This window comes from Rattus norvegicus, chromosome X (assembly GCF_021556685.1).
Source record: "Rattus norvegicus strain SHRSP/BbbUtx chromosome X, alternate assembly SHRSP_T2T, whole genome shotgun sequence".
Classification (NCBI taxonomy): Eukaryota; Metazoa; Chordata; class Mammalia; order Rodentia; family Muridae; genus Rattus; species Rattus norvegicus.
The window spans coordinates 120,889,194-120,915,959 of record NC_141554.1 but is presented as its reverse complement, the minus strand read 5'-3'; the positions used below and the strand labels follow the sequence as shown (position 1 = coordinate 120,915,959).

At 35.2% G+C, this 26,766-nt stretch overlaps 1 protein-coding gene across 2 annotated transcripts in view; it reads right to left on the bottom strand.

The window, feature by feature from the left end:
* Positions 1-467: 467 nt before the first annotated feature.
* The window catches only part of Slc6a14 (solute carrier family 6 member 14), a 60,358-nt gene continuing 34,059 nt past the window's right edge, over positions 468-26,766 (bottom strand). Inside the window, 14 exon segments of one of the 2 annotated variants that reach the window (NM_001037544.2) lie at positions 1,620-1,864; positions 3,233-3,400; positions 4,432-4,541; positions 4,824-4,923; positions 5,497-5,615; positions 7,775-7,900; positions 10,369-10,597; positions 14,178-14,318; positions 15,861-15,993; positions 18,293-18,431; positions 19,285-19,449; positions 21,180-21,311; positions 23,696-23,861; positions 24,881-25,036. In NM_001037544.2, coding sequence (NP_001032633.1) covers positions 1,718-1,864; positions 3,233-3,400; positions 4,432-4,541; positions 4,824-4,923; positions 5,497-5,615; positions 7,775-7,900; positions 10,369-10,597; positions 14,178-14,318; positions 15,861-15,993; positions 18,293-18,431; positions 19,285-19,449; positions 21,180-21,311; positions 23,696-23,861; positions 24,881-24,928 — 1,923 coding nt within the window. In that variant the 5' untranslated portion in view covers positions 24,929-25,036 and the 3' untranslated portion in view covers positions 1,620-1,717. 2 annotated transcript variants of the gene reach the window in all.

The window sequence follows — 26,766 nt, the reverse complement described above, 5'->3', positions numbered from 1 at the left end:
CATTGAATATATCCACAAGGAAAGCCTTCAATGTATCAACAAAAGTTCATCTTATATTTGAATCATTGAGATGAATTACTCATAGGCCTATTGTTTTACCTTCGTGCCACCTCTTTTCAGGATTGATTACTTGTACGAATTAAAGAGACACATTAATCTCTTTGCTCCATGAGAATTTATTCCTTCTTGGTAATCACTTGCCAAGTATAAAATAGCTAGCAGTGTATGGTTCTTAAAAGTTCAATTTTTTTATTGTTCAGTCATAGGTTCCTTTGATAATTTTATGAAAACAATGGGACTCGTTCTCCCCTTGAATGCAAGTCCACATCCACAGAAAATGATACCTAAAATTTCAGTATTTTAATCTCCTAAAGCTCACCGTTACTCTTGAAAAGCTTACTATATATTTAAGCTGTGATATTTAAACCATAGATAAAAAATACATAATAAAGCACAAAGTATATAATCATTTGTGAGGAAAACAGGGTATAAAACTTTTATTGGTGACAATTGACAATTAGCATCAATTCATATGTGAATACTTTATTATTCTTAGGCAAAATCAAATCTATAAAAGGCAAGTTTATTGCCCCCGATCTGTTAGACATATATCATTATCAAAAATGCCCTACTTAAAGTCACATTGTTAGTAACAATTTCATACAAATTCTATTTGCAGTTGAATCTACAATTCGGAGAATTTAATGAACTACTTGTTTTCTGAAACACAATAAAAATTAAATGTGTCATGGTTTTATTCCAAATACAACTTAATGAATAAAGATATTCTGAAGGGTAATAAGTATTCAGAATTTCAATATTTCATTTCCTAGGCTTATCACTTTCTGGCTCCCTGTTCCTTGTATCATTTCACTCTAAAGAAAGAGTATAACTGCAAAGTTTAAATAGAAAACATGATACATAATAAATTGATAACATGTTTAGACATATTTGGATCATATATTAAACATCAATCCTCGTATCACATACAGTACTTTTCCTGCATATGTGTGACACTTCTTTGGATAAAGACATTTATTCATTTTTATTTTATGTGTGTGGGTGTTTTGCCTGTTTGTATATGCACCATGCATGTGAGTGTCATAGAGGTCAGAAGAGGACATTGGGTCTCCTGAAACTAGAGTTATAGATGGTATTAGTCACCTTCATGTTGAGAATTGAACCTACGTATTCTGCAAGAGCCATTACTCCTGTCACTGAGCAATCTCCCCGGGCCCTATTCGTGACATTTATAAGTAAGGACTTTACCTGTGTAACACTTGCTTTTAAATATGCTGACATTATTTCCTCCATTCTATGAAAGAGAAAGGTCCATATTAAGACACAGAAACAATGGGTTTAAAATCACAAAGTACAAAGTATGACTACTTCCTAAGTAAGCATCTCACAGGAGACCTTCAGTACACTAAAACCAAACTAAAACAAAAACAAAAAAACATTACAGTAATATTTACAAAATGTTATTGCAAAACAGAACTGGGTATATGAACTAACAAATAGTTAATCCTAATACTAAAGACTGATAAATTCACATTTTAACATTTCATTCTTGATTAAGTGGTAAAAGTACTTACAATCCTGTACTGAACATGGCAAGTACATCCCCCTAGTTGATTAACATACAAATAAATTAAAAATTCCCCCTACTCTACAAAATCACATTATAGAACAATTCGATATTTTCAAAAGTGACATCTCATTCTGGTTTTCTAGTGCCACTAATAGTAGGTATTTCGTGGTCAGTCTCCTTTGCAGGTTCAGCCATGTCTTTATATCTCTCTCCACGATGTTTTTCCAGGTATGGACCCCAGTTTGAAGCTGGTCTACAGCATTTTATGATACGCTGAAGGGCAAGGACAACAAAAAATCTTGTTTTAGAATTTAAGTGCAATCATCCGTTTTCAAAAAGCAAATATTAAACTACACTTTTATTGTAAATGCCTTTGTTAACAAGAAATCACAGAAAAGCAGTGAGCTTTGGAGTCTTAAGAAAGAGTTTGGTGGGGGAAGGATTGAGAGGGGAGGAACAAGGACACAAGAAGACCTACAGAGTCAACTAAGAGGGGCAATGGTAAATCACTGATACTGGGCCATCAACCAGGGAGCATGCCTGGGATTTGGACCTGGCCCCCTACACATTTGTAGCAGATGTACAGCTTTGTGTTCATGTGGGTCCTCTAACAATTGGAACAGGGCTGTTTTGGTCTCTGTTGCCTGCCTTTGGATCCCTTTCCACTACTTGAACTGCCTCATCTTGCCTCAGTGGGAGAGGATGTGCCTACTAGTCCTTTGGTGACTTGATGTGCCAGAATCGGTTATTATTCAAGAGAGTCTTCCTTTTCTCTGATGAGAAAGCGAAGGAGTAATGGTGGGGAGTTTCAGAAGGGCAGAACAGGAGGGTAGTGACTGTGATTATAATGTAAAGAAAATTAATTAATGAAAAAAGAGAAGTGGTGATAGCTTAAACAGTATCTAACAATTGTAACCATATAAGTTACTATTAACTATTAATAGAATTATCCTAACTGCTAAACCAAAAATAATGAATGATTTCACAAAAAAGACATATGACTGCAATGGAATAATATTGTCCCTAAAGGCAGCTTTCTTGTATTCATTTCAGTCCTTGTCACAGAAAATCTGATGGAAGCTAAAATATTGTGCACTGGGACATGTTTCAAAAATCAAGAAAAGAGAGTTCCAAATACCTAACCACTTATTTACATCTGTTCTTAGATGAGAACAGGAATTTACTAAAATTAAGTTTTCAAAGCCTATCTTGTCAGTGTAGACTTGATCAACTCTATCACCGTAGGCCTCTGTGGAAGAAAATGAATCAAGAGCTATAAAGGATGCAAGACAATTTCCAAGGCTAATTCAATTAAATACAACTTAAATACACTATTGGAATCTGTATTGCAGACATATGAAGATTAAAAAGTAGATATTACATATAGAAGAAGCAAATGAGTCATTTCCTTGTTGATATCTATAAGAATAACTGTACAAATAAATTCAGAGATCGTAATTGTTATGTCCCAAAGAGTGCAATAGGGCTTGAGGATACGGGAACAAACTTCTACAAGGAACTTACAGTAAAATACAAGTAGATGCCAAATATAATACTTGGCATATGGTAATTGTATATGTATACAATTAATCTGTATTTTCTTGCAAGTACTTATATAAAATAAAATTTAAATGTGCTTACCTGAAGGATGTTTCCTTCAGCCCGAACTATTTTTATGATCGCCATAATTGGTATCCAAATAATGCAGAAAATAATCATACACCATCCGAGAGCGACTCCCCAGTCAGGATATGGAATATCAGCATAATTAGGTCTGTGAAATTTCACCAGTGACCAGACTAGAATTGCCTAAGAAAGGAAAGAATTAAAAAGACCAAAAGATTGGACTTTGTGTTGCAAATGAGTCATAATTTGATATCTATCAAACAAAATATGAAGTTATCATTAAGGAAATAAGACATGGGTAACAATAGAATGCATTATAGAGTTTTCTCAAAGGTAAATAAACATTTACACTCAACAATCCTCTTTTACGTACATATACAAGGACATTAAACGTTTAGCTTGGTTTCATTTTATGCCACAAGCTAGCCAGCATTTATATGAAAAATCCAGTGAGATGCACAAGTATACTTTTCTTTCCCTCTTTAACAGCTGTTATTTGTTATTTGTTGTACAAGATACAACTTTCGCCCACTCCAATTCCCCACACCATAACTCAAATTTAAACATGTAGTACCAGCACATTTACCAAAACACAATTCTCTCCTAGGCTCTTCTTGAGCAAGAAAAGAAGTTTGATATTAGTACAAGAAGTGTTGCAAAAATCTGAGATTCACCTGAAATCTAAGTATTCAAGGGATAGAGGCAAGATGAGTTAAAGATAATGCTCAGCTATATACTGATTTCAGGGCCAGCCTGAGGTACAAAAGAGCCTCCCTCCAAAAAAAAAAAAAGTAATAAAATTCCTTTCAATCAGCAATTCTCAACCCATGGGTTCCGACCCCTTTGAGGGTCAAACAACCGTTTGACAGTGGTTGCCCAAACATTGGACAACACAATTATTTACATTATACTTCATAACATTGGCAAAATTTTAGTTATGAAGTAGCAATGAAATTTTCTCATTGGGGATCAACCACAATATGAGGTATATTGAAGGGCCGCAGCGTTAAGGTTCTGGGACTTAATTTGTGACTTATAAAGGTATATTTTACTGCTAAACTGATACACATTCACACGCATGCATGTGTAACCCATGCGAAAAGAAGAGAACCAGTCAGAGTTGGCAGAGGAATTGCTTAGGACAAAGTATAATTATACATTTAAAGGTATGAGGTAGACTATAGATACCAAGTTCATTGTATACTGTTACTTACAGACAACAGTATAGGAGTGATGACAAACCAACAAGCTCTCCACCAAAGCCAGAATAGCCATCTTTTTGCTCCAATCATCATTTCTATATCTTCAATGAACCTATTTCCTCCTGAAGAGAAGAATATCAGATGATGAGCCCTTTCTTACAGCTTCCATTAGGATTGTCATACAAATTATTTGTCTTCATTTAAACACCGTACTAAACTGCAACAGTGAAGCATATACCTGGATCCCATTTCATATTGTACTTCATCAATAATATCCTTGACTCAATAGCTTGCATTTTACAACTCTATATGCAGTTATAAATAGGATGATTATATAATCTTAATGAAAATGAATCAAATGATACTGGGTAAGACATATAAACAAATCGGCAGTCACCACTTACCATAAATCCAGATGATTCCTGCAATTTCCAAGATGGCAGCAATTAAGATCCCCCATCCAGCACAGAAGTGATCAATCAAATGAACCCAGTAAATTCCAGCCTACAAGGAAACAAAACAAAAACAACACAACACGATTTACAATTACATTGTAACTACAATTTTGGTGACATATCCAAATAAAAAAAATTTTTAAACAATATATGATAAGTATGTTTCAAGTATAAATTCAAATATGGTTTTAATTGTCTAAAAATCAAAAGATTTTTTAATAATATAAGACTGGCAAAATGTTATCATTTAGAACAGTTGATATAAATGGCATATAGTATCTATGAGCTCTGTAATAGCTAACAAGAAAATACTCTTTATAATCAATTTGTTACTTGGAAAATTGTCATTATTGGGCTTCCTTCTCTGAAAACTATGAATTAACAAAATTACAAAGGAGAAAATGACTGAAATTTGGAAAACATCCATCCAAATAGAAATTGGACCTGTCCAAAGTGTACGCACTTGAACCTTAGTATTTTTGTTTAAACTTAAAAGTATATTCCGATTAGTATTTGTCTACAGAAGTTAAAAGCTATACTGTACCTGAGTATTTGTCTACAGAAGTTAAAAGCTATACTGTACCTGAGTATTTGTCTACAGAAGTTAAAAGCTATACTGTACCTGAGTCACACAGACGAGACCAAGGAGAAACAAAATCAAGCAGCATCCCAAAGTTATAGGAACCCTCATGCGTTTCATTGCTTTGGGAAACAAATCTTGAATTGTTGTTGTGATTGTTTCTAGAAGAGGGGGAAATTACATTTTAGCTTAGTAAGACTATCAGAGAATTCAATTTCTATTAACTGAATTTACACAAATCAGCTGAGAGTACACTTTTGGCATTGTTCTTTTTTAACAGTCAGTAAAGTCTTCTCATAGTTACCAGGTTTACTTCCCAGCAGAGAGAGAGGAAGAGAGAACAAATAAACAGAAGGGCTTAGAAGGAGAGAGGGGGAAGAAAAAAGAGGGAGAGAAAGAGGAAAGAAGGGAAGATTAGAATGTCCACAAAACATATTTTTATAAAATTAATATATATATAAACAGAAAGGTCTATAATATATTTGACATTTTTGAAGGCTTTGGAAACCAACCAGAGGGACCTTAATTTGTCTTACAACAGAATAAAGTAATAAAATGGGTTATATTATACAATGATATAAAAATTATTTCAAATGTTCCAGGTGCCTCTTTTAGGGAAATTTCTTTTGTGTACATAGAATCATATCTGTGGGGAGTTATTTCACCTGTGTGGGTATCAGCCACAAATGGGACATCTATGTCACAAAGCTACACACACACCAAAGCTTAGGGACCATCACAGAAGACAAGGCAGAAAGATGGTAAGAGCCAGAGGTCAATGCAGACCTGGGAGCAAAAGGGTGTCTTCTAGTCACGACAGAAATACTGCACTCATGAACTCACAGCAGCTCTAGTGGCCTATGCAAAAACAAGCCAGTCAACATTCCAGCACCATGTATTCTCACATTTAACTGAAAAGTTAATGACAGTTGATGACCTCTAGAGGAGAGTAACAGTTTTCTGTGAAGGTGTGGCAGTTGGTCTATGGTCCAGTAGATGACCCCACACCCACTATGTATATGGGTAGGACAAATTGGAGTCAGCAGCTTATTGAAGAAAAAGAATATGGAGGTGATGGGAGAGGAGTCTGGTTGAATATGATCTAAATATGTTATACAAAATTCTCAAAAAATTACTAAAAGTGTATTTTCAACCTTTTTTTCAAATTTTCTTGTTGTGTACCTTTAGGAAATTTCATTTATATACACAGAACCAACCATACATAAAAAAGAATTCATTGCATGAAATTTACATTTTTATGTGTGAGTATATGAAAATACATGTGTGGGGTGTGTGTGCACATGTGTGCTGCATGTAAGTGGGCAGAGGGCAGTCTTCTCATGTAATGTGTGAGTGTATGAAAATACATGTGTGGGTGTGTGGGTTGTGTGTGCATATGTGTGCTGCATGTAAGTGGGCAGAGGGAAGTCTTAAGTGCTTTTCACCTTGTTTTCCTGAGATGGGATTTCTTACTGAACCTGGAGTTCACAAATAGACTCTACTAATGAACCAGTGAGGCCCCAAAGAATACTACAGTCTCCACCTCTCCAGCCTTGGGATTACAAGACTGTGCCACCTTGCCCAGACTTTATAAAGATATTGGAGATCAAAGGTAAGGTCATGTAAAGAGCATGCAATGTGCAGAATTTTTAAAAGATGAACAAAATTCTAGTAAATGGGATCATATATTGTATAATAGAACAGATCCATGATAAAATAGCATATATATCATGAAACTTCAAATTTATATAAAATATTTAAAATTACCATTTATATATATGTATATATGTATATATATATATATATAATGCCTGTATGTATAACTCTTTCACACATGTGGATGCATACACTCATGAAACAAATAGAACACTAACAATTATGGTGGTTGCCTCTACAAAAAAAATGATGAGAAATATATTAGTGTTTTGTTAAAGCTCTCTCAAGCAAGAATCAAGTTTTCAGGGAGAAATGAGGTTGTCCAGGTACAGAGGGCAGAGAAGAGAAAATGGTCATTTTTACATTGCTTAGTGTGCACTAAATTAAGAAACAAATACAAAACTCTGAATAAGGGCACTGGAAATGACCCCCTCCAAAATATCTATCTGAACCAAATAGAACAAAGCATTTCTGCGTCAAGTAAAGAAGTATATTATACTTTTGTGTATTCAATTTTTAAATTAAGGTAATTTGTAAATTTCATTCTGTTAATAGTCGCTTAACAGATATGGTATGGTATTGAAAGATATTGAAACAGGATGGTTTCAAGTACAGGAAACAGGAATAAAATATCAGTTCTTCAACACTAAAAGTTATTACTTACCAATAGAAGCAAATTGAGAATCCAGACCCAATGTTAAAAGCATGAAGAAAAATAATATGGACCAGAATGGACCACCTGGGAGTTGAGCTAGTGCTTCCGGATAAGCAATGAATGCCAAGTCAAATCCTAAGAAAAATGTGGGAGATTTTAAATTAATTGCCAGGAAAATTTACACATTTGAACATTTTCAAAGGAATATACTGCTAAAACCTCATCATGATTTGACAATGCAATTCATGACATATCCTCTTTGTCTTTACCTATTGACTTATTAAAAGGTTTTACTGGAGGCCAGAGACATGGTTCACTGGGAGAGCGCTTGCCACTCAAGCATGATGATCTGAGATCAATCCCCAGAGCCGGTGGTGGAAGGAGAGAATAGATTCCTGAATGTTGTCCTTTGACATCCACACAAACACTGCGGTGTGCATATACCTGTACTCACTCTATCCTTCCTCTCATACAGTAATAATAAATAAATATTGAATTGTCACACTAACAGGAGTGGGTGACATAAATTAAGCTGCTAATACAAATTCTTTTCATGAAAGTTGTTTGAGAATTTTAAACCTTTCATTATTTTAATGTTATTTCAATTTGTGTGTGAGTGTGTGTGTGTGTGTGTGTTCATTCATGCATGAGTTCAAGAATTCAAGGGCTATACCATACTGTGCACACTGAGGTCTGAGTACAGCCTTGAATGTTGGCCTTTGCTTTAAATCTTGTTGAGATATGGTTTTTTGCTTGTTTTCTCTATTGTTTATTCCTGGATAGTTGGCCCATAAATGAGGATTTTCTTATCTTTGCCTCTTGTCTCTCCATGTTCTGGCATTTCCACACTAAGCATAGGCTCTTGCAGAAATTTGGGAAATTTGAACTCACGCCCTTGTGCTTACATAGTAAGCGCTTTTACCCAGTTAGCCACATATCCAGACTGTAGTCAACTGATTAACATGAGGTGTGGTAGCACACACCTGTTATCCCAGCACTTGTGATGTGGGAAATAGGAAGATCAGGAGTTCAAAATCATCCTCCACTTCATACTGAGTTTGAGTTTCCCAGCCTGGGATTCGTGAGACCCTCTCTCAAACAACAGTAACCAAAAGATTGGTGACAAAGAAGAACATATTTCTTAAATGACAAAAACGTACATTAGTTCACCTCATTCTAAAATTTGTAGAAAATAAAAGGAAATAAAATTGAAATATGTACAAAACTAAACGTATAAAATGTTTGTGGTTGTTGTTGCTTTTGGAGATAGGGTCTTTCTACATAGCTTGGCTGTTTTGGAACTTGCCATCTCAGACTGACCTCAAACTCAGAGAAATCTGCCAACCTTTGCCTTTCTAGGACTGGGACCATATCATGCCTAGCTGGAATGAATTTAGTCTTTCACCATCTTGCCAAATTTTTACCCAGAATAAGTATGAGTAATACTATTTTAGTTTATAGATAACCTGCAATATTGTATATACAATAAAGTCCTAGATAGAATCGCATTTTCGGCTAGATGTTACCCTTAAAAGCACTTTGTAGTTTGTTCCAATTTTTCTATGTGACCCTCAGTTTTAAGTCCTTTCAGTTTCTGTACCATCCCAGAGTACTGACAGAGAGTCCATAGCATTAGCTTTTAAACTAGCTCTATCACTTTCTAAATACTTACATGTGTGCAAGACAAAATGTTTCTGTGATTGAGTGCACTATGAAGAAATGGACACTAAATGATCTCCAAAATCCCTTCTCATACAGGGATTCTGCTATCATTCTCCAACATTTTATATAATATACTATACTAAATATAGAATAAAATATATTATACTTAATATGTAATAAAAGTTTCAAAGGGGTTCCTACTTAAGGAATCCTAGAATTGTTTTTCTATTGGTCTTATAGCTGGACAATAAGCATCCCTGAACTATTGTCCTTAAGGTTAGAACAGCTTTTAATCAGATTCCTCGAAAGCTGGACACAATTTTGCTCTGGATCACTTGACTCTTCCTATTATATGTTTAAAAGTTCAGATCCAATACTGTTAATTGCATATGGGAATATTTGGTCATAATAATTTCCCTCATATAGCATAGGATATCCTTACAATAATACCTGAACCTTGTAATTGTGGGTTGAGTGATTTGTTTTAAGAATTAAATAAAATACAGAAAAATAACTTCTTTTCTCATTCCTTTAGAGAAGGTACCATGCAGTCTCAGCTGGCCTCAGTTTCTCTCGGTAAATGGGGCTACTCTTGAATTTCTAATCCTCCTATCTCTACTTCCCAAGTGCTGAGATTACATGCATATAATAGCATATCTGGTTTATGACAATCTAAAAATAAAACTAAGGGCATTGTGCATGCTTGGCAAGCACTGTACCAACTGGAATGTGTTCCCAACATCATGTCTTCACAATAACTGTTCCATAAAATACTCCTGCCTATCCAGATCTTTTAGGAGCTATTATATTAAAATAATGTCAAATGAACTGAGAAAATACAATAACTCTAATCATAGGTAGAGACATCTATAATTATACTAGAGCTTTAAAAGTGAGTTGTATTTAATTAATCTCACTTGGTATCATCCAGAATTATATACCTGATTTTACAACTTGAGAGACTTCCTTTCCGGATATATGAGCCATGTGTCCCAGAATAGAAAAAATGGCGAATCCAGCAAACACACTAGTGAGGCAGTTGGTCAAGCAAACTATAATGGCATCAGAGTAACAGTTGTTGTTGAACTTGTTGTAAGATGACAGAGCCACTAGGCCACCCCAAGCCACAGAAAGGGAATAAAATATCTGAGTGGCAGCATCCTTCCAAACCTGTAAGAGATAAAAGTTTATAAGTTTAAAACATACACACTTAAATTTAATTCATATAAAAGAATTCATGAGTTAATACTAATGTGTTTTATAACATATGGAAATGAATGCTTAAATGTCAACCGTCTATGTGAAAAAAGCAATAGCAGGAGTCTTTTAATGTCTTCAATGTGTTTCTTTCATGTTCCAGTAGTAACTGACTCTGACTTTGGTATCTATGCTTTCCTCATGTATTACATGTGGGTTTTTTTTCCAAGACAGGGTCCTGCTGTGTTCTCTGGCTATCCTGGAACTCGCTCTGTAGGTGAGGCTGACTTCAGACTCAGAGATCCACCTGCCTCTGCCTCCTAGTGCTGGGATTAAAGGTGTGTATCATCACTTCCTAGCTACTCGTCTTTAGTTTTAGTTTTGAATGTTTAGGGTTCATAGAGGAATTATCTTGCTGCATATAAATTAATACAATTGGCCTCCATAGTTTGGCATTTTGATATTTAACCATTATCGAAAAGACCCATATAGAATTTCAATTTGATATAATTTTTATCTCTGTAATTTAAAAATTAGAGACTGGGGACAAGTTCAAGTGGTTTAATCAAAAATATGTCTTTCTGAATAGACATGCATATATGAGATTTCTGAAAGGGAAATGGGTGGACAAGGATGTTTGGGAGATAAGCAGTAAGAGTGGTTGTCAGCATGCATACACATGTACATATGCAAAACTATAAAATATAATACACTTTAAAAATTAAACATATGTCATTTTAATCATTTTCAACTTCTCTATGCCCCACTGTAAGTATTATAACTTATCCTTTCTCCTGTTAACTGATACTAGCTTACTTAATAATGTAACTTTGAACACTCTTGTATATATCTCCTGCTTATGTAGGTGAGGATGCGGAATATCAAAGGTAATATGCACCCTCTCCTTTATTGAATATTGCCAGGTCATTCTCTAGAATATCCACTAGTTGTCCCTCTCACTAGCTGAAGATGAGAGAGGTCCCATTCCTAATCTGTTCAAAGATTTGAATCTTTGCCTTTGGATACAATATCACTCAAAAGAGAAAACTTTGTGTATGTAGATTTCAGATAACAGAGCTGATTTATATTTGACCAAAAAATACCCTTTCAGTCCTCTTAACAACATATTGGTCAGTGGAAGGCAGGTTGAATAGCATGATTGTATGTGAATAACAATTCTGGTTTTAGAATTAAAAAGAATAAATTTACATCCCAACCATTCATTCATTGTTTCTTCAATTTAGCCTCTTTAACTCATTGGTAAGTATGAATAATAACAGTAACATTTAGAAAACTGTGTCATAGTAGCTATAATGTAATTATGAGAAATGAACATATAGTTATTTAGCTTATTATATGTTTTAAAAACAATTATTTTTATTTGACAATTATTTCAATAGAAGCAAATATCCTAGGGGGTAAATATTACTGATCTTCAAAATGCACATTTTACGATAGATTATAGCTTGTCTATATGAAGGGAGATGAATATGTGGGTGGATACAAAGATATGTACATACAGAGAGACATGCATAGACCAAGATAATTTCATTTATATATAACACAGTCATGTATAAAAAATACCCATATTTTGTTTGTTGTAGTCCATCTTAGAATAAAGATCATGTTTATGTTGGTTTCTGAGCCTCTGTACTTGATATGTTATGCAAGAATATGTGATTTAAGAGGAGCTGAGGTGAATGAGTCATATCAGTGTTGGGAAAGAATACTAATCTGAGAAAAACTATTGTCATCACCAGTAAACCCCCAAAACATGGAATGTGGTCATTTGCTATGGGGAGTGGAGAAGTAAGAAAGCTAAATTGCATGGTTCACAAGGAGCTTTAAATGCAGGTCTGATTCCTTTTTAATAATAGAGACACAGAAACAGAGGCAAATATAAAATGCATATGAAAACTTCAAAATAGTTTCAAAGTAGTATAAAACCCAGGTGTTTGAGGCTTATAAAAAGCCACTTAAACATATCAAAAGGGCTTTTCATCTGGGATTCAAGGAAAATGGAAGGTGTACTTCTTAGAGAAAATGAACTATTTTATGATGTACCATCAATAGTTAAAATAATTGTACACCAGCCCACATTTACATGAGTTTTCTATTTGTTCAGTATATTATTTTATAATGTTTAATAATGTAACAGGAAAAATGGTCTTCTAGTTGGGAATGGATTAGTAAAAAAGGTTAAAGAGATACAGACTAAGACTAATTAAGAAATGCATTAAGATGCCCTGAGGATACATCAAATTTTATTAATCTCCAGGAGTTTAAAATTAAATATCATAGTTCTAAAGTAATTAGAACTGTTGAGTTAATGATGGAGTGAAAATTATCAGCACTTAAAAGTAACCAAACTCAAATTTACATTTCAATTTTTCAAAATATAATAATAGATTTCCACGAGGCAGAAACTGATCAACTTGAGGTTGGTTACCAGAAACCAATGAGAAACAATGATTGGATAAATATTTGATTTATAAATATTTAAAAAAGAAAACTTCAATGTCTGGATGTCAGCATAGTTTTTATGTAAAAGACAATAGAAATCTAAAACTATCCATTTTGGATAGCACCGCTAGTGTGACAGGTAATATTAGCACAGTTATTTTCTCTCTTTCTAAATTTTGATATAAGATTGAGATTAATCTCAATATGTGCCAAGAATGTGATGTAAATACTCATTGGCTTTATCACCAGAAGCATAGTATCTGTGTGCGCTTACTGTTAATACCCATCACAATTAAAGCTGTAAAACATTTTATGTGCCCATGATACACAGCCACTGTCTGGAAATAGACTAAATTTAGAAGAGAGTTATTCAGGACCAGAAAGACACCTCTGGCAACAGAAGCACTTGCTGCTAAGTCTGATGATCCGTGGCCCATGGAGACAACATAATGGAGAGGGACTGACTCCCAAAAATTGCCCCCTGACTTCCATATGTGCACCATGTTATGTGTATGCCCCCAACATACAAAATAAATAAATTATTTACAGGAAAAGTTTTTCAAACTTATATTTGAGACATGTGTTTCTGTTTCTAATAGAAGCAACAGTTTTATTTCTTGATTATGTAATACATGTAAAGTTTGTCTTCTGACTCTATAATCCACTGAGCAAAAGTTGCTTTTACTGCTAATATATTAACTTTTTAAGGCAACCAAATATATACTAGACCATCAAACTTTCTCTGATATTTTTAACACTACTAAAAATTTGTCCAATAATTCCCATAATTCTAGCTGTCAATTTATAGGTTTTAGTGTATGAAACATTCTTTTATTTAAAATACTAAACCCCCAAACTCTTGGCCAAATAGAATAAGTTCCATTAATACAATGAGTTTTAAGATTATTGCTAAACATGATTTTACTTCCAATGAAGAGTAGTGGTCATTATATACATTAATTAGAAGTCCTAGTGGGTAGAAACTCTAATCATTTAACTGATGAATATATATATATATATATTCAAACTTCTTATATTTGGCTTTAAGTTTTAACTTTTTAGGTAATTTTAAATCCAAATTAAGTCTTACCTCAGCTTCTCTGAGTTTTGTAAAATTTGACTGTGCTCCAATGTAATATGAAATGCCTTTTGATGCACCCTCCAAAGTTGCACCTCGTATTAGTAGAATGAGAAGGACCACATACGGGAAAAGAGCTGTAAAATATACCACCTACAGAACAGAACAATTCAAAGTTAACGCCTCTTTAACATCATGGTATATAATTTTCTATGAGCAAAATTAGTAGCCAGTGAAATAATTTACTCCAGATTTCAAAACATAGGTAAGTCCAATGATATCAAAACAACTTAGCCTAATTTCCTTTCTCTGCTCTTACCACTCCAAAAAAAAAATGGATCCACTTTTTAATCGCTATGATGCAGAGAGCACTAATTCTAAGGTTCATGCTGTAAACAATCAATATATAAGCAATGATCACTTGGGATCAAGGTGGAATGCTAAGAGGATCCTTAAAAATGTCTGAGGGGACTAAATGTTTCCTCTCAGTAAACGTTTGTGCTGGGACAGGAAATGTAAAACTAGTAATATTATTATATTCAGCGCCCCAAGTTAAAGTAAAATATCTTCCAATACATGTCCAGATCTCATGACAGCTTTACTAAGCGAATACAGAGAATGCGGAACACTTAGTATGTAAAACTAGCATTAAGAGAGGTTATTACACACACATAGCACAGTGCTCCCATCTTAGATAGCACAGGCTTCCAAATGAACAGACTGCTCTTGAGAATTGCTATACAATAATATATAATATCCTATGTTTGATAACATGCCCAAAGAGATGATTTAAATAAGTCACCCACGAAACCAATAAATATCAATTGCCTGATTAATTCTCTTTTAATAGACTTTTGTAAGAAAACTTATTGCATCATAAAAGGAACCAAGGGTTTCAAAGCTGTACAAATGGAGTATATAGTAAAGGTCCCATGGGCTTTGAAATATGCGGAGTCCTTTTTCAAGAAAAGCACACATGTCAATGCATTCACATTCTTCAGCATGCAGGAGGACAGCAATACGTGTTTATAATTATTGCTGCCCTTCAACTTTTAGGCAACATTATTCAGGTCAATTAAAAACATCTAAAATTACAACATTTCTGGGTAGTATGCAATTCTTCCCAGGAAAATATTTTTTTTTCAAACTGGTATAAGTTGCAGCTGGCTCTCTAACTTTTTCAAAACATGAGGAGGAAAAGATTTTTTTTTCTTCAGAACAGGACCCTTCAACGACAGAGAATATTCTTACTCCATTGGGAAAGACTAGTTCAAAGAGGTAGCTACATATTTTCTATGTCTTCCCATGAAGCTATTATCCTAGGAAATATTCTACACAAAAGATCACATCATTCAAGCTGCTTATTGCCCAATCATACTCTCAAACCCCAGAATGCCATCTAAACTAATAGGCTCTGAGTTTTAAGCAATTGTCCAGTGCCTACATTAATTTTTGTTTTGTTTTTAGCAATACCAATGAATATATATATATATTCACATTATTCAACATGCATATATATATATATATATATATGCTTAAAACTACAATGTCTTATGCAGAAAGGCTTTCAAAGATTTGAATGTTCCTTTTTAGGAAGTTGAATGTCCATATTATACGAAAATCCATTTATAATATTTGATGGAACTACAATGAAATTGGATAGTGACTGCATCACTAAGGTGACTTCCCACTTACCTTGCCAGAGGATTTGATTCCTTTAAATAGTGCTGCTCCAACTATGATCCAAGCTAGAAGAAGGCAAAGTGCTAAGTACCACACAATTACGCCAGTTTCATCCATTCCACTTGACCTCCGAAGCGTCACTTTACTGAAATATATAAAAGCTTTTATAAGCACAGAATCAATTATCGTTGCTTTTTAAAATGGGCTTTGTAATGTGTTGTATCCAAAGGGAACCTCAAAGTGTTGTATATTAGTCTTGTAAACCTTTTATTGATAGACAATGTTGTATGAAGAGATCAATATTATTCCTTCAAAAGTCAAGTTTTGAACTTCAAAGTTACCCAAAGGCAGTCCAGATTTCAAATAACTGAAATAAAGCTTTAGTCATGTTTCCTGCCAACATTTTAATCTCCTCTATGCAAAAAAATTAAACTTTATCTGGTAGCTTCCTATGACTCAATATGAGATTTTGTCAAAATAAATCCATTAATAAGACTTTTAACATTGTACTATGTATGTACTTATTCAAAACTTATACATATGATCACATTTAAATGACATGATTCTTGATATCATCAATGATTTTCTGTAAAATTCAACTATTTCCCACAGTAACGTGTGGATCTATAATATTAGGCCTGAAGCTAGAGAGATGGTCCAAAGAGCGTATTCTACTCTTCCAGAGGTCTTGAACTTGGTTCTTAGCGTTCATATCAGGTGTCTCACAACCACCTATAACTCTCGCTCCAGGAAAAACAGATTCCTTTGACCTTTGTAGGTACCTATACTCCTGTTCTCTCTCTCTCTCTCTCTCTCTGTGTGTGTGTGTGTGTGTGTGTGTGTGTGTGTGTGTGTGTGTGTGTGTGTTTTGTGTCTCAAGTTTTTAGCATGGTATTTAGAAACATTTAACAATTCAAAATGTTAAAGCATCATGTTAGAGAAAACACTACTGAGCTTCCTCAAAATAGCTATAATATTTAAGTAGCCATCATATCCTTTAGCAAACCCCACTGGTTTGTTTGTGTTCAATAGAAATGGTATCAGGATGTCTAAGAGACAATTACACTGCCAAGTTTATCACAGCACTATTCATAAAAGTAAGTACAAATAAACTTAAGTGTCCATCAAATGATGAATGGATAAATAAAATATATGACACACACACACACACACACACACACACACACACACACACACACAAACACCACAATACTATTACTCCTTATCTATAACCCCCTCAGTCTGTATAAAGCTACCTGTATGCATGTTTTCAGGACTGAGTATTTAGCATTGGACAAGCAGTTGCCATGCTTGGTATGTTCTTTCCTGAGGAAGATGGCTTCTTCTGCTCCCAGCATTCTTCACTTTCCTATCATATTTTGTGTACAGTTGAGGTCATATGAGCTTTTCTTCCTCCACTTTGGTATGTCAATTGGTGTCCTCCTTGTTCAGCTCATGTTTGAGTGGTCATGTCATTGGCGCTTTCTATGTGTAGCTTTGGACTTTACTACAAGACATAATCTCATAGCAAACTGCCTGATCCTTTTGCTTTTACAATCCTTCAACCCCTTTCCGCTCCTGAAATGTTTCCTGAGCCTTGAATGTGGAAGTGGTGATTGACATTTTAAAGATTTGTTTATTTTATTTTATGTGCATAAGTATTTTGCCTCTCTATGTATATATAAGCCATATGCATGCCTAGTTCCAGTGAATACTAAAATAGGGCATTGGATTCCCGGGCACTGGAGTTACAGGGAGTTGTGAATTACAATGTGGGTGCTGAGAACCTTGATCTGGTCCTCTGCAAAAAGAATGAATGTTCTTAATCTCTGAGTCATCTTTCCAGACATTAATTGCTTATAATTAGAATTTGCTTATTATATTAAAATTTTCTATTGTGCGTGGATGTGTGTGGATGCATATTCCAGTGCACATGGGTGGAAATGAGAGGACAACTTTCAGGACTCAGTTCCCTCCTACAACCATTGTGGGTTCCAGGTATCGAAATGACAACATTTGGCTTGGCAGCAGGCACCTTTATGTGCTGAGCATTCTCATAAGCTTTATAATTCCCTAACAATAACATTTAACTGGTAATTATTAATAAGCCATTACTTACATAGTGTTTCATGAACTGGATAACCAACTTGTAAAAGGTACATTGTCAATACTGAGCTAACTTTTGAGGTCATTTCAAACTCACCAGGGAGAGGTAACCATTTGAATCATGTGAAGTATTTATTTGTTATAGTTCTCCTGTCTTTATGTGAGCTAAAATGGGGGGTAGGGGGAGGTATATTGGTAAACAGACACATGGTCAATTCACAATATATACTTGTATTAAAACTATAGAATAAAATGGAGGGAAAGAACTGACAAATATTTCATTACGTTTCATAAAATCTTTCAATAACACATGTATTAAGAAGTCAATCAGTACTTACTCCCAATACTGTTCACTGGGAAGTTGTCCTGGCCGAAAAACTTCACTACCATTCAAGCAGGTGAAGTTGTTGCTATTTACCCAGCTTATATTCATAAACATGTCTCCTCCTGTGTCTGTGCTCACACGACAGCCAGTTACTAAAAAGACAGATATATAAATAAATAAAAGATATAAATAGATAGATAGATAGATAGATAGATAGATAGATAGATAGATAGATAGATAGGAGTGTGTGCTTAATTGTACAATTTTTTCTGTGGAGAAAAAGATTTTAATAGAAAATACTTAAGTTTGTATTTAAATCATTACTTGGTAAAGGTAGTATAAACAAATTACAAACAAAATAAAGCATGTCCCACTCAATACATCAAATCTTCTCTACGACCAAGCTGGTAATATCAGCTACCCATTTAAACTGTGATCATACTTACAGTAATAACTGCTGTAGAATAACATTTATTTCAGTTAAGATTTAGTACTTAACAGAAACTTTAGAAAGGACACAGAGCTAACCTTTATACATGTTCTGACCTCTTTAAACCCTTCAAAAGCATTAACGCTTCTTAAGTTAAGTTACCTCTGATTGGTATGGATAATCCCAAGAGTAATATCCTCCAATATTAATATTACTTTATCTCATATTGACAGCACCCACATTTTACTGTTACAATTTATTGCTATTAAAGATAGCACTTTAAAAGAAAACCTACTCTCCAATTTCTTGCTATATCCTGCTTAGAATTTAGGTTTAGAAGAGGTTCTTCTAGTTGTGATCTTGCCTTTCATAAAAATCATACTGAAATGTTAGAAAACAATTTAATCATTTAAACTTTTTTTGCATATAGCAGAATGAGAAATATCCAATTTTAAAAATTGTAATAAATAAATAAATAAATAAATAAGAAATGTAAATAAAATTACCCAATACAAAATAATATAGCAGAATTAAAAGGTTAGCAATATTTTAAAAGTTAAGCCAATGAAATTTACCTATTGGTTGTCTGCTACAGTTATCGTCTGCCCAAGAAGAAGAACAATTAGCCCATGGCAGTACACTTTGAAAAGAAGCAAATAAGTAGTAAAGACTATAGGCAATGATGACATTATAATAAATTGTCACAAAAATGGATATCAGGACCATCGTGATTCCCACACCTGGAAAAAAGAACAATTAAAAAAAGTGAAGTTTATTTTTTGCTGATCCATGGAAAGAGTTGAGCACAATTTCCACAAAATATCCACAAAAGCTATAATAAATAAAAAGGCTTTTTCACATAACTCTATCTTGTAACTCAGAAACAGTATATCTGGGATGGAGGCATGTTACCCTCCTATACCTTTCTTCAAAACTTGAAAAGAATTTATTTTCATTATTTTTAATTGTATTTGTGTGCATGCACACCTGTGAGTATGCGCATGCAAAAGCAGGTGCCCAAAGAGTGCAGACACACTGGATCCCCGGGAGGGGAGTTAAAGGAAGAGCCTGCAACATCCAACATTGGTGCTGGTAACCAAACTTGGGTCCTCTGGAAGAGCAGCAAGTGCTCCTAACTGCTGAGCCATCTCGCAACTTCTTCCCAAAGGTAAAATAATTTTGATGCTTGGCTCTTGGCAAATGCTTTTCAGATTGTGAGAAAGGTTACTACAGCTATGCCTTGGGATTGGAGCGATAGCTCACTGATTAAGAACGCTTGCTGCTCTTCTAAAGTGTTTGCTGAAGCTATAGAGGAGTATGAGGTGATTGCCAGCACCTCTGTTTTTTCTTCTTTTAAAAGCATGTTGCAATAGAGTACACCTAACATCCTACCACCAAGGAGGTAGAGACAAGATCTGTGTCCAGTGGTTCCTGCCCATCCCTTCCAGCAAAACAATGAGCTCCAAGTTCAATGAAAGACCATTTCAAAGTAATTAAAGAAGATATATAACCTTGACCTTCGCCCTCTACATGCATGCACATACACATCCACATCCACACAAATATGTGCATGTGTATGCATAAAATACATACAAAAAAGCAATGCCGTCTTTGACTTACCATGTCAATTTTGTATTTTTTTAATAAAAAGAGAAAACTATGTGGTGTTTTCTATGTACTATGTGGTGTTTGAATTGCACATGTATTGTGGAATCAATTAATCTTCAAATGAGCAAGGACGTTACTTCGAGTAATTATCATTTTAGTGGTCAGAATACTTACTATCCAGTGTGTGAGCTTATGAGGTTATAATATATGAATATAATATATTGTTATCAACTAAAATCACCATGCTGTGATTCTTTAATTTTTTGATTCTCCAATTTATAGATATATATGTTAGCTCTCTCAAATTTTTTTTCTTTATTTCCTACACAGTGTTTCTTTGTGTAGCTCTGCCTGTCCTGGCAGTTGTAGATCAGACTGGCCTCAAACTCAGAGATATGCCAGCCTTTGCCTACTGAGTTCTGGGATTAATGGCACAAGCCATTATTCTCTGGAAAATGTATTTCTCTTAACTATAACCATATAGCTTATGCTTTTTGACCAATAGAGCTTCCTCCTTCTTATCAACTTCTGCATCTGAGCATTCTGTGTTCAGCTTCTAAAAGATAAATATATCATAATTTTAAACTCTCTTTCCTTCTGCAAATTGTAAACTGTAATATGTGCATCTAGACCGGAACGTCTCAACCTTCCTAATGCTGTGACCCTTCAATACAGTTCCTCATGTTGTGGGGACTTCAAACTATAAACTTATTTGTGTTGCTACTTTATAACTGTAGTTTTGCTACTTTAGTAATTGCAATGTAAAACAATTTGATATGCAGATGATCTTAGGTAGCCCCACAGATAAGGAACTACTGATGCACACCAACAAGCATGATGATAAAAAGTCTTAAATACGAACCTTGAAACAGTGGCAAAATCCTCCAAACTGAAACTGGACCTAAGCTAGCAAATTGTCCCAGTGAACATTCAAGGAAGAACAAAGGCAAGCCAGCCAATGCTAGCATAATTGCATAGGGTATCAAGAAAGCACCTGAAAAGCAAAAACATAAATATACTATTACATTTGAAGGTCTAGGGGGGCACTTTGACAAGGAGCATAACATTTTAAAGTGTCCTGATACCGTAGAATTGAAGGGATCTGGTTTGAGGTATAAAATATATTATTTTTAGTGAGAAAATCCTGAATTGTATTAACTGTTTCTCATTAATCAAATTGGAATGGAAATGTTACCTCATAAGGTTACTATGATTACTAAAAACAAAAGTGTATAAAAAGTCAGCCAGTGTTGCTGAGAGATCAGATGTTGTAGAGCCAGATAAATATATATTAAATTGCTGGCTCTATCATTTATTATTTATTTGACCTAAGGAAATTTTGCTAACCTATGAACATTTCATTCTTATAAACTGAAAAGTAATACCAACTCATCAGTTTCTGTTAAGAGTTCCAATGCTGGGCCTTTGGCAGTTGCTAATCAAATTTAATAATTTATTGATCAAACAGTGGCAACACCGCAAGCACGTACAATGTTTTCAGTGTACGTTCTCCATCCCTTTCTTTCTTCTCTTTCTTTCTTTCTTTCTTTCTTTCTTTCTTTCTTTCTTTCTTTCTTTCTTTCTTTCTCTCATCCTTCCTTCCTTCTTTCCTTCCTTTACTTCTTTCTTCATTTCTTTCTTTCTATCTTTCTTAACAATACACGGATTACTTTTTAAACATAGAGTGTAAATCATAAGGGTTAAAATTGCAAATTACAACAATTAACTTCATAATTTCCTTAATTGTCACAAGTCTCTTCAGTCACTGTTAGTAAGAAATGTATTGGTTTTTTTTTTTTTAGAAGACTCTGACCTTTTTGAGACTTATCCAGTTAACTTAAAATACCACAACAGCCAATCTTCCACATAAGAACATCCAACCCTGCTCCCCTATTAAACCTTTTGTTTTAACTTTCCTACCATATTTGGGGTATGATGTTGCCCATTAGAATGTTTACCAGACTAAACTAAAGCAGAGACATAATGTTAAATGTCCTAACCAAACTATCTAGAATTCTTGGTAGCAGTTATTAAAAGCAAGATGGAGCTCAATGAATGGAGACAGGCCTTTAGGTTATGTACACTTCATTTGCTGTTACAGATTTTCCAAATTATTTCCTTGCTATTCATAAATTTTTAAAGCATTTAGAGAATGTAGATTATGTATTACCAAATGATGTGATCTTCAATGTGCCACATTAACTTTTAGAGGAATTAGGAGAAAGAAGGCAATAGCATATGAAAAATAAAATGATTTCATTTGCATTATATGTTAAAATGCTCGATTAATTAATTAATTTCCTAGAAAGTTGTGGTGATTGTTGTGTGAATGTATTATGTCAAGTCACAGGGCATATCTTATTGTAAACACAATTATAAGAAGCTCAAAGGAGCCTTAGGACATAGACACCAAAATGATTGTGATTATTGACTCATTTTCCAGCTAATACTTACATCAAAACCACTACTGGATGACCTAAGTCCTAGATGAGAGAATTTAAGCTACCCACACTTAAAGTGTTTAATAAACAGAGCTCCTTTCTTGAGCCTCTGAGGGCCAGTGTGACTGTTTTAATACACTCAATTAGCAAGAAATGTGGTTGAAACATCACCGCACAAAATCCTATTGTGCCAAGAGAAAAATAATTATACTGGCAAAATTTCAAAGGTATCTAATTATGAAATACAGGCACATGTCACCTCAATACTTCTAACAGAGCCTATAAACACAAGTAAGTTAAAATGGTGTAACTGAAAAGTTGTTTCCACATTACTACAATATTGTGCAATTCATTTTCTTTCAATCTGTGTGTCGCCTTGGTTATTTTCGTGTTCTTATTGAGCCTAGCTTAACAATCTACAAGGCATAAAAAGTATTCTTTTGCAAGAAAAATCACAATCTATGTGGGCAATGGAATTTGAAATACATGTAACTGAATGTTGCAACTTAAATATCTTAGTTTAAACCATAATCTGTTCATACTTAAATTATTAAAATGGCTTGCTCCAGCTAGGCAAACAATTTACTTGAGCTTTTAAAATCCTAGTTGAAGATTATATGGTATCTCAAATTATCACAGAAGTACTGCATGTAATACTTTTATCAAGTTTATATCTGAAAGTTTTCTGAAGCAATTTCTAAGCTTGAGCTAGTAGTTCACAGTTAACTAATATGTGTTTTGCCTATTTCTCATCCTCTGTCCTAACTCAGAGTGTCGTATACCTCTCTTTAACTCATCATATTACATTATATATGTCTGATATTTTAATATGTTATATATGTTATATTACATAAAATATAACCTGTTATGCTATATTATATATAAAGAAGTTGTATAACATAGCGCTAGAATGAAAAGAACAGAAGGAAAGGCCTACCTCCACCATTGGTGTAGGTCAGGTAAGGGAATCGCCACACGTTGCCCAATCCCACTGCATAGCCAACCATGGAAAGAAGATAATCTGATTTTTTGGACCAGTTACCACGCTCCTGATTTTCATCATTTTCACCAACATGGAAGTTCTCAGATGAAGCTGTCACTTTCTAAACAAGGAAAATATCATCAACATCTTCCCCTTCTGGTACACACTGCACAGACACATAATTGCAAAAGTCCAGAGAGTTATAAAAAGAGAGGGTGAAAAACTCATGGGGAATTCTTTTCAAAATCAAGAGAGTCCCCATATCTAAGTACAAACAAACCCTGCTTAACCTCTAAGATAAGATTGAGAGCATTCTGAGACAACTCTAAGACAATTTCTGCTGGTAGGTAATTTTACATAGACTTTCCTTCTTCGGATTAAAAAAAAAAATTGTAAGTAGATATTTTCATTCTCCCTTCAGTTAAGATCATCCCAAGTTTAATGTTACAAACATGAAGGCAAACAAAAATAGACAAGTGTCCAATACGAAAGGTTTGAGTATAAATTAGGAAGAGTCAACATTCCTGAGATTATAGCAGGTCACTAAGAAATATCAGATCTAGCTTCTAATTAAATAAAAATCAGTTCATACAGTTTTTAGAGCACACAATCAGTGTGACAAGTAACAGAAAAATAGCAGAGACAAATTTTCCTGTCCCACCAGGTGGAGCAACTCTCTCTCTCTCTCTCTCTCTCTCTCTCTCTCTCTCTCTCTCTCTCTCTCTCTCTCTCTCTCTCCCCTCTCTCCTCTCTCCTCTCTCCTCTCTCCTCTCCTCCTCCTTGGACAGGGATTCTTTCCCAACCTAATGGCTGCTTGGGTATGGAATGCTCCCAGGGTCAGATAAGGACAGTACATTTTTGCATTCCCCTGCAGCATATGAACACAGACAAAGAGCAGCATTCTCTGGGTGTTCTCAAGGTACAGATTAAGGTCCTCCGAAGTTTCCTCACTACCAGCAAGAAAGTTGTTTTTCACTTCGACTTTGTGGGAACATACAAACATACTTGAAAAGAGTTGAAGAGAAAGAAATGTGCAAAATAAGGAATAGCCACAGAAAGCAAAACAAACAGAGGCTCACTCTTCCTCCTTACTTTCCCTTTCTGACCCCCCTATACCACCAGAAACTTCCAGACCCCTACCTCCTTCTGTCTGCACTTGAAGAAGCTCGGGCACTTCAATCTGTCCATGGTTCACTCGCTCCCTTGGCGTGCCTTCGCCTCGCCTCTTCTCACAGTCTGGCTGAGCTTGACGTTGGCAGGTGCACACTCCCCCGTTGCTACCTCCCAAAGTGAGCCACCTTGCCCAGGGGTGGGACCATTTATGGAGGGAAGCTCTCTCCTCCCCCTCCCTGACGCCCAGTCCTTTCAATTACCGGAAGGGACCAAAGCGAGCCTCTGGTTTTTCCCCCAGGTAATCCTGCATGTAGCAATTCCTTGCCCCAGCCCTAGGAAAGGGCAGGGCTGTGAGCAATTGAGCTGCGCAGCCAGAGCCAAAGAAGACTGACAACTTTTGACTCAGAGCTGTGCAGGTGCCTTAGCAATCTTGCCTCCTTTCCTGGATTCCTGGCTTCTTCTAAACCAAGCTTCTCAGTCAGGTCTCTGTCCTGGGCCCAAGTGCTGATCTCCCCTGGTGCTGTAGGTAGGAAAGATCCAATCCCCTGGGTTCATTTTATTTGCTATGATTTTTGTGAACAGACTAGACGACTCAGGGCCCTCACATTTCCAAAAGATTTGCCCCTCACTAGAAAGCTCTTCATCACCTGGAGCGAATGCTGCTGATCCCACAGGGTAAAGCCCCTGAATTGGGCTCCTTGAAATGTAGCCAGTTAAGATAAGATTACCCAGCTGCCTCTACCTGAAAAGAGCAACTTTGAATCTATGTCCCGAGTTCCTTTCTCAGACTTCGGAATAGTTTTGCCTTTTACAAGGATTGCTTTGTGTAGTATTTCAAAGAAGCCAAACACAAACAAATTATTGAGCAGGTTTATGGGAAATCCGAACCTTAACAAAGGACTTCACTCTGAGAGAAAGGCGAGGCCTAGAAAATAAACTATAAGGAAACAAGCCAGATTAGTCATAGAGGAAAGACTGTAAATCTGATCACTAGTGTAGCACCTCTTCATCAAAAATTCAAAGAATCTACACTCAATCTGTCCATGTAAGAGATGGTGGCAGTTCTACCAAATCGTTTAAATTCATGCAAACAAAGGAACCTACAGAGAGCCAACTTTTCATCTATGCATAGATCCTTTGTTCCCCACTGGCTGAAAGGATTTTCCATTTGCAATAGAAGCATGCCCTCAGGAGTTCAGGTGGATAGAGCAAAGTACACAGGGATGCCGAGAGGTTGTGGCTCAAAAGTATCGATACTTTGCCTGGACCTTGTGATGAATATCTCCCAGGCTTGATTGAGATTTTTATATGCACACACACTTTACACCACACATACATATAAGTGTATGTGGAGAGGAGGAGAGAGAGGTGGGGGGAGAACACTCAAATATCTCCTTAATACTATTCTAGAGTATGGGTATGACCTAACAGCTTAGATGAAGGAATCATTAGCCTATTTGATCCATAGAAGAAAACGTAGTATAAAAGGATTTATAAAAGAGCTGAGAAGCAAACCAAACAGTATTCAGCAAACTATTAAAGTCTCATGTGATTAAAAGTAACCCACCATTAGCCACGGTAAACAGCAGGAAAATAAAGAAATAGAAGGAGAAAAAATTATCCTAGTGGCAGGCTAATTGTGGGCAACACAATATGTATGGAAGAGACAACATTACACAGTAGAAAGTTTTCAGTCAATATTGAGGTTAGAGCAACTGAGATAACTTTATGATAAAGGATATTTTAGTGAATACACATTCTGTGGTTTATTGGAAGGAAACATTCATCCGATTACTAGGCATAGTACTTCATCATCTGACTGTCTACCTACTTGTATGACATCATTTCTTGCCATTCTTTGTCACTAACTCTTCAGCTTGTGTGTCCTAGTCTGTACATAGTGTTTCTCACCT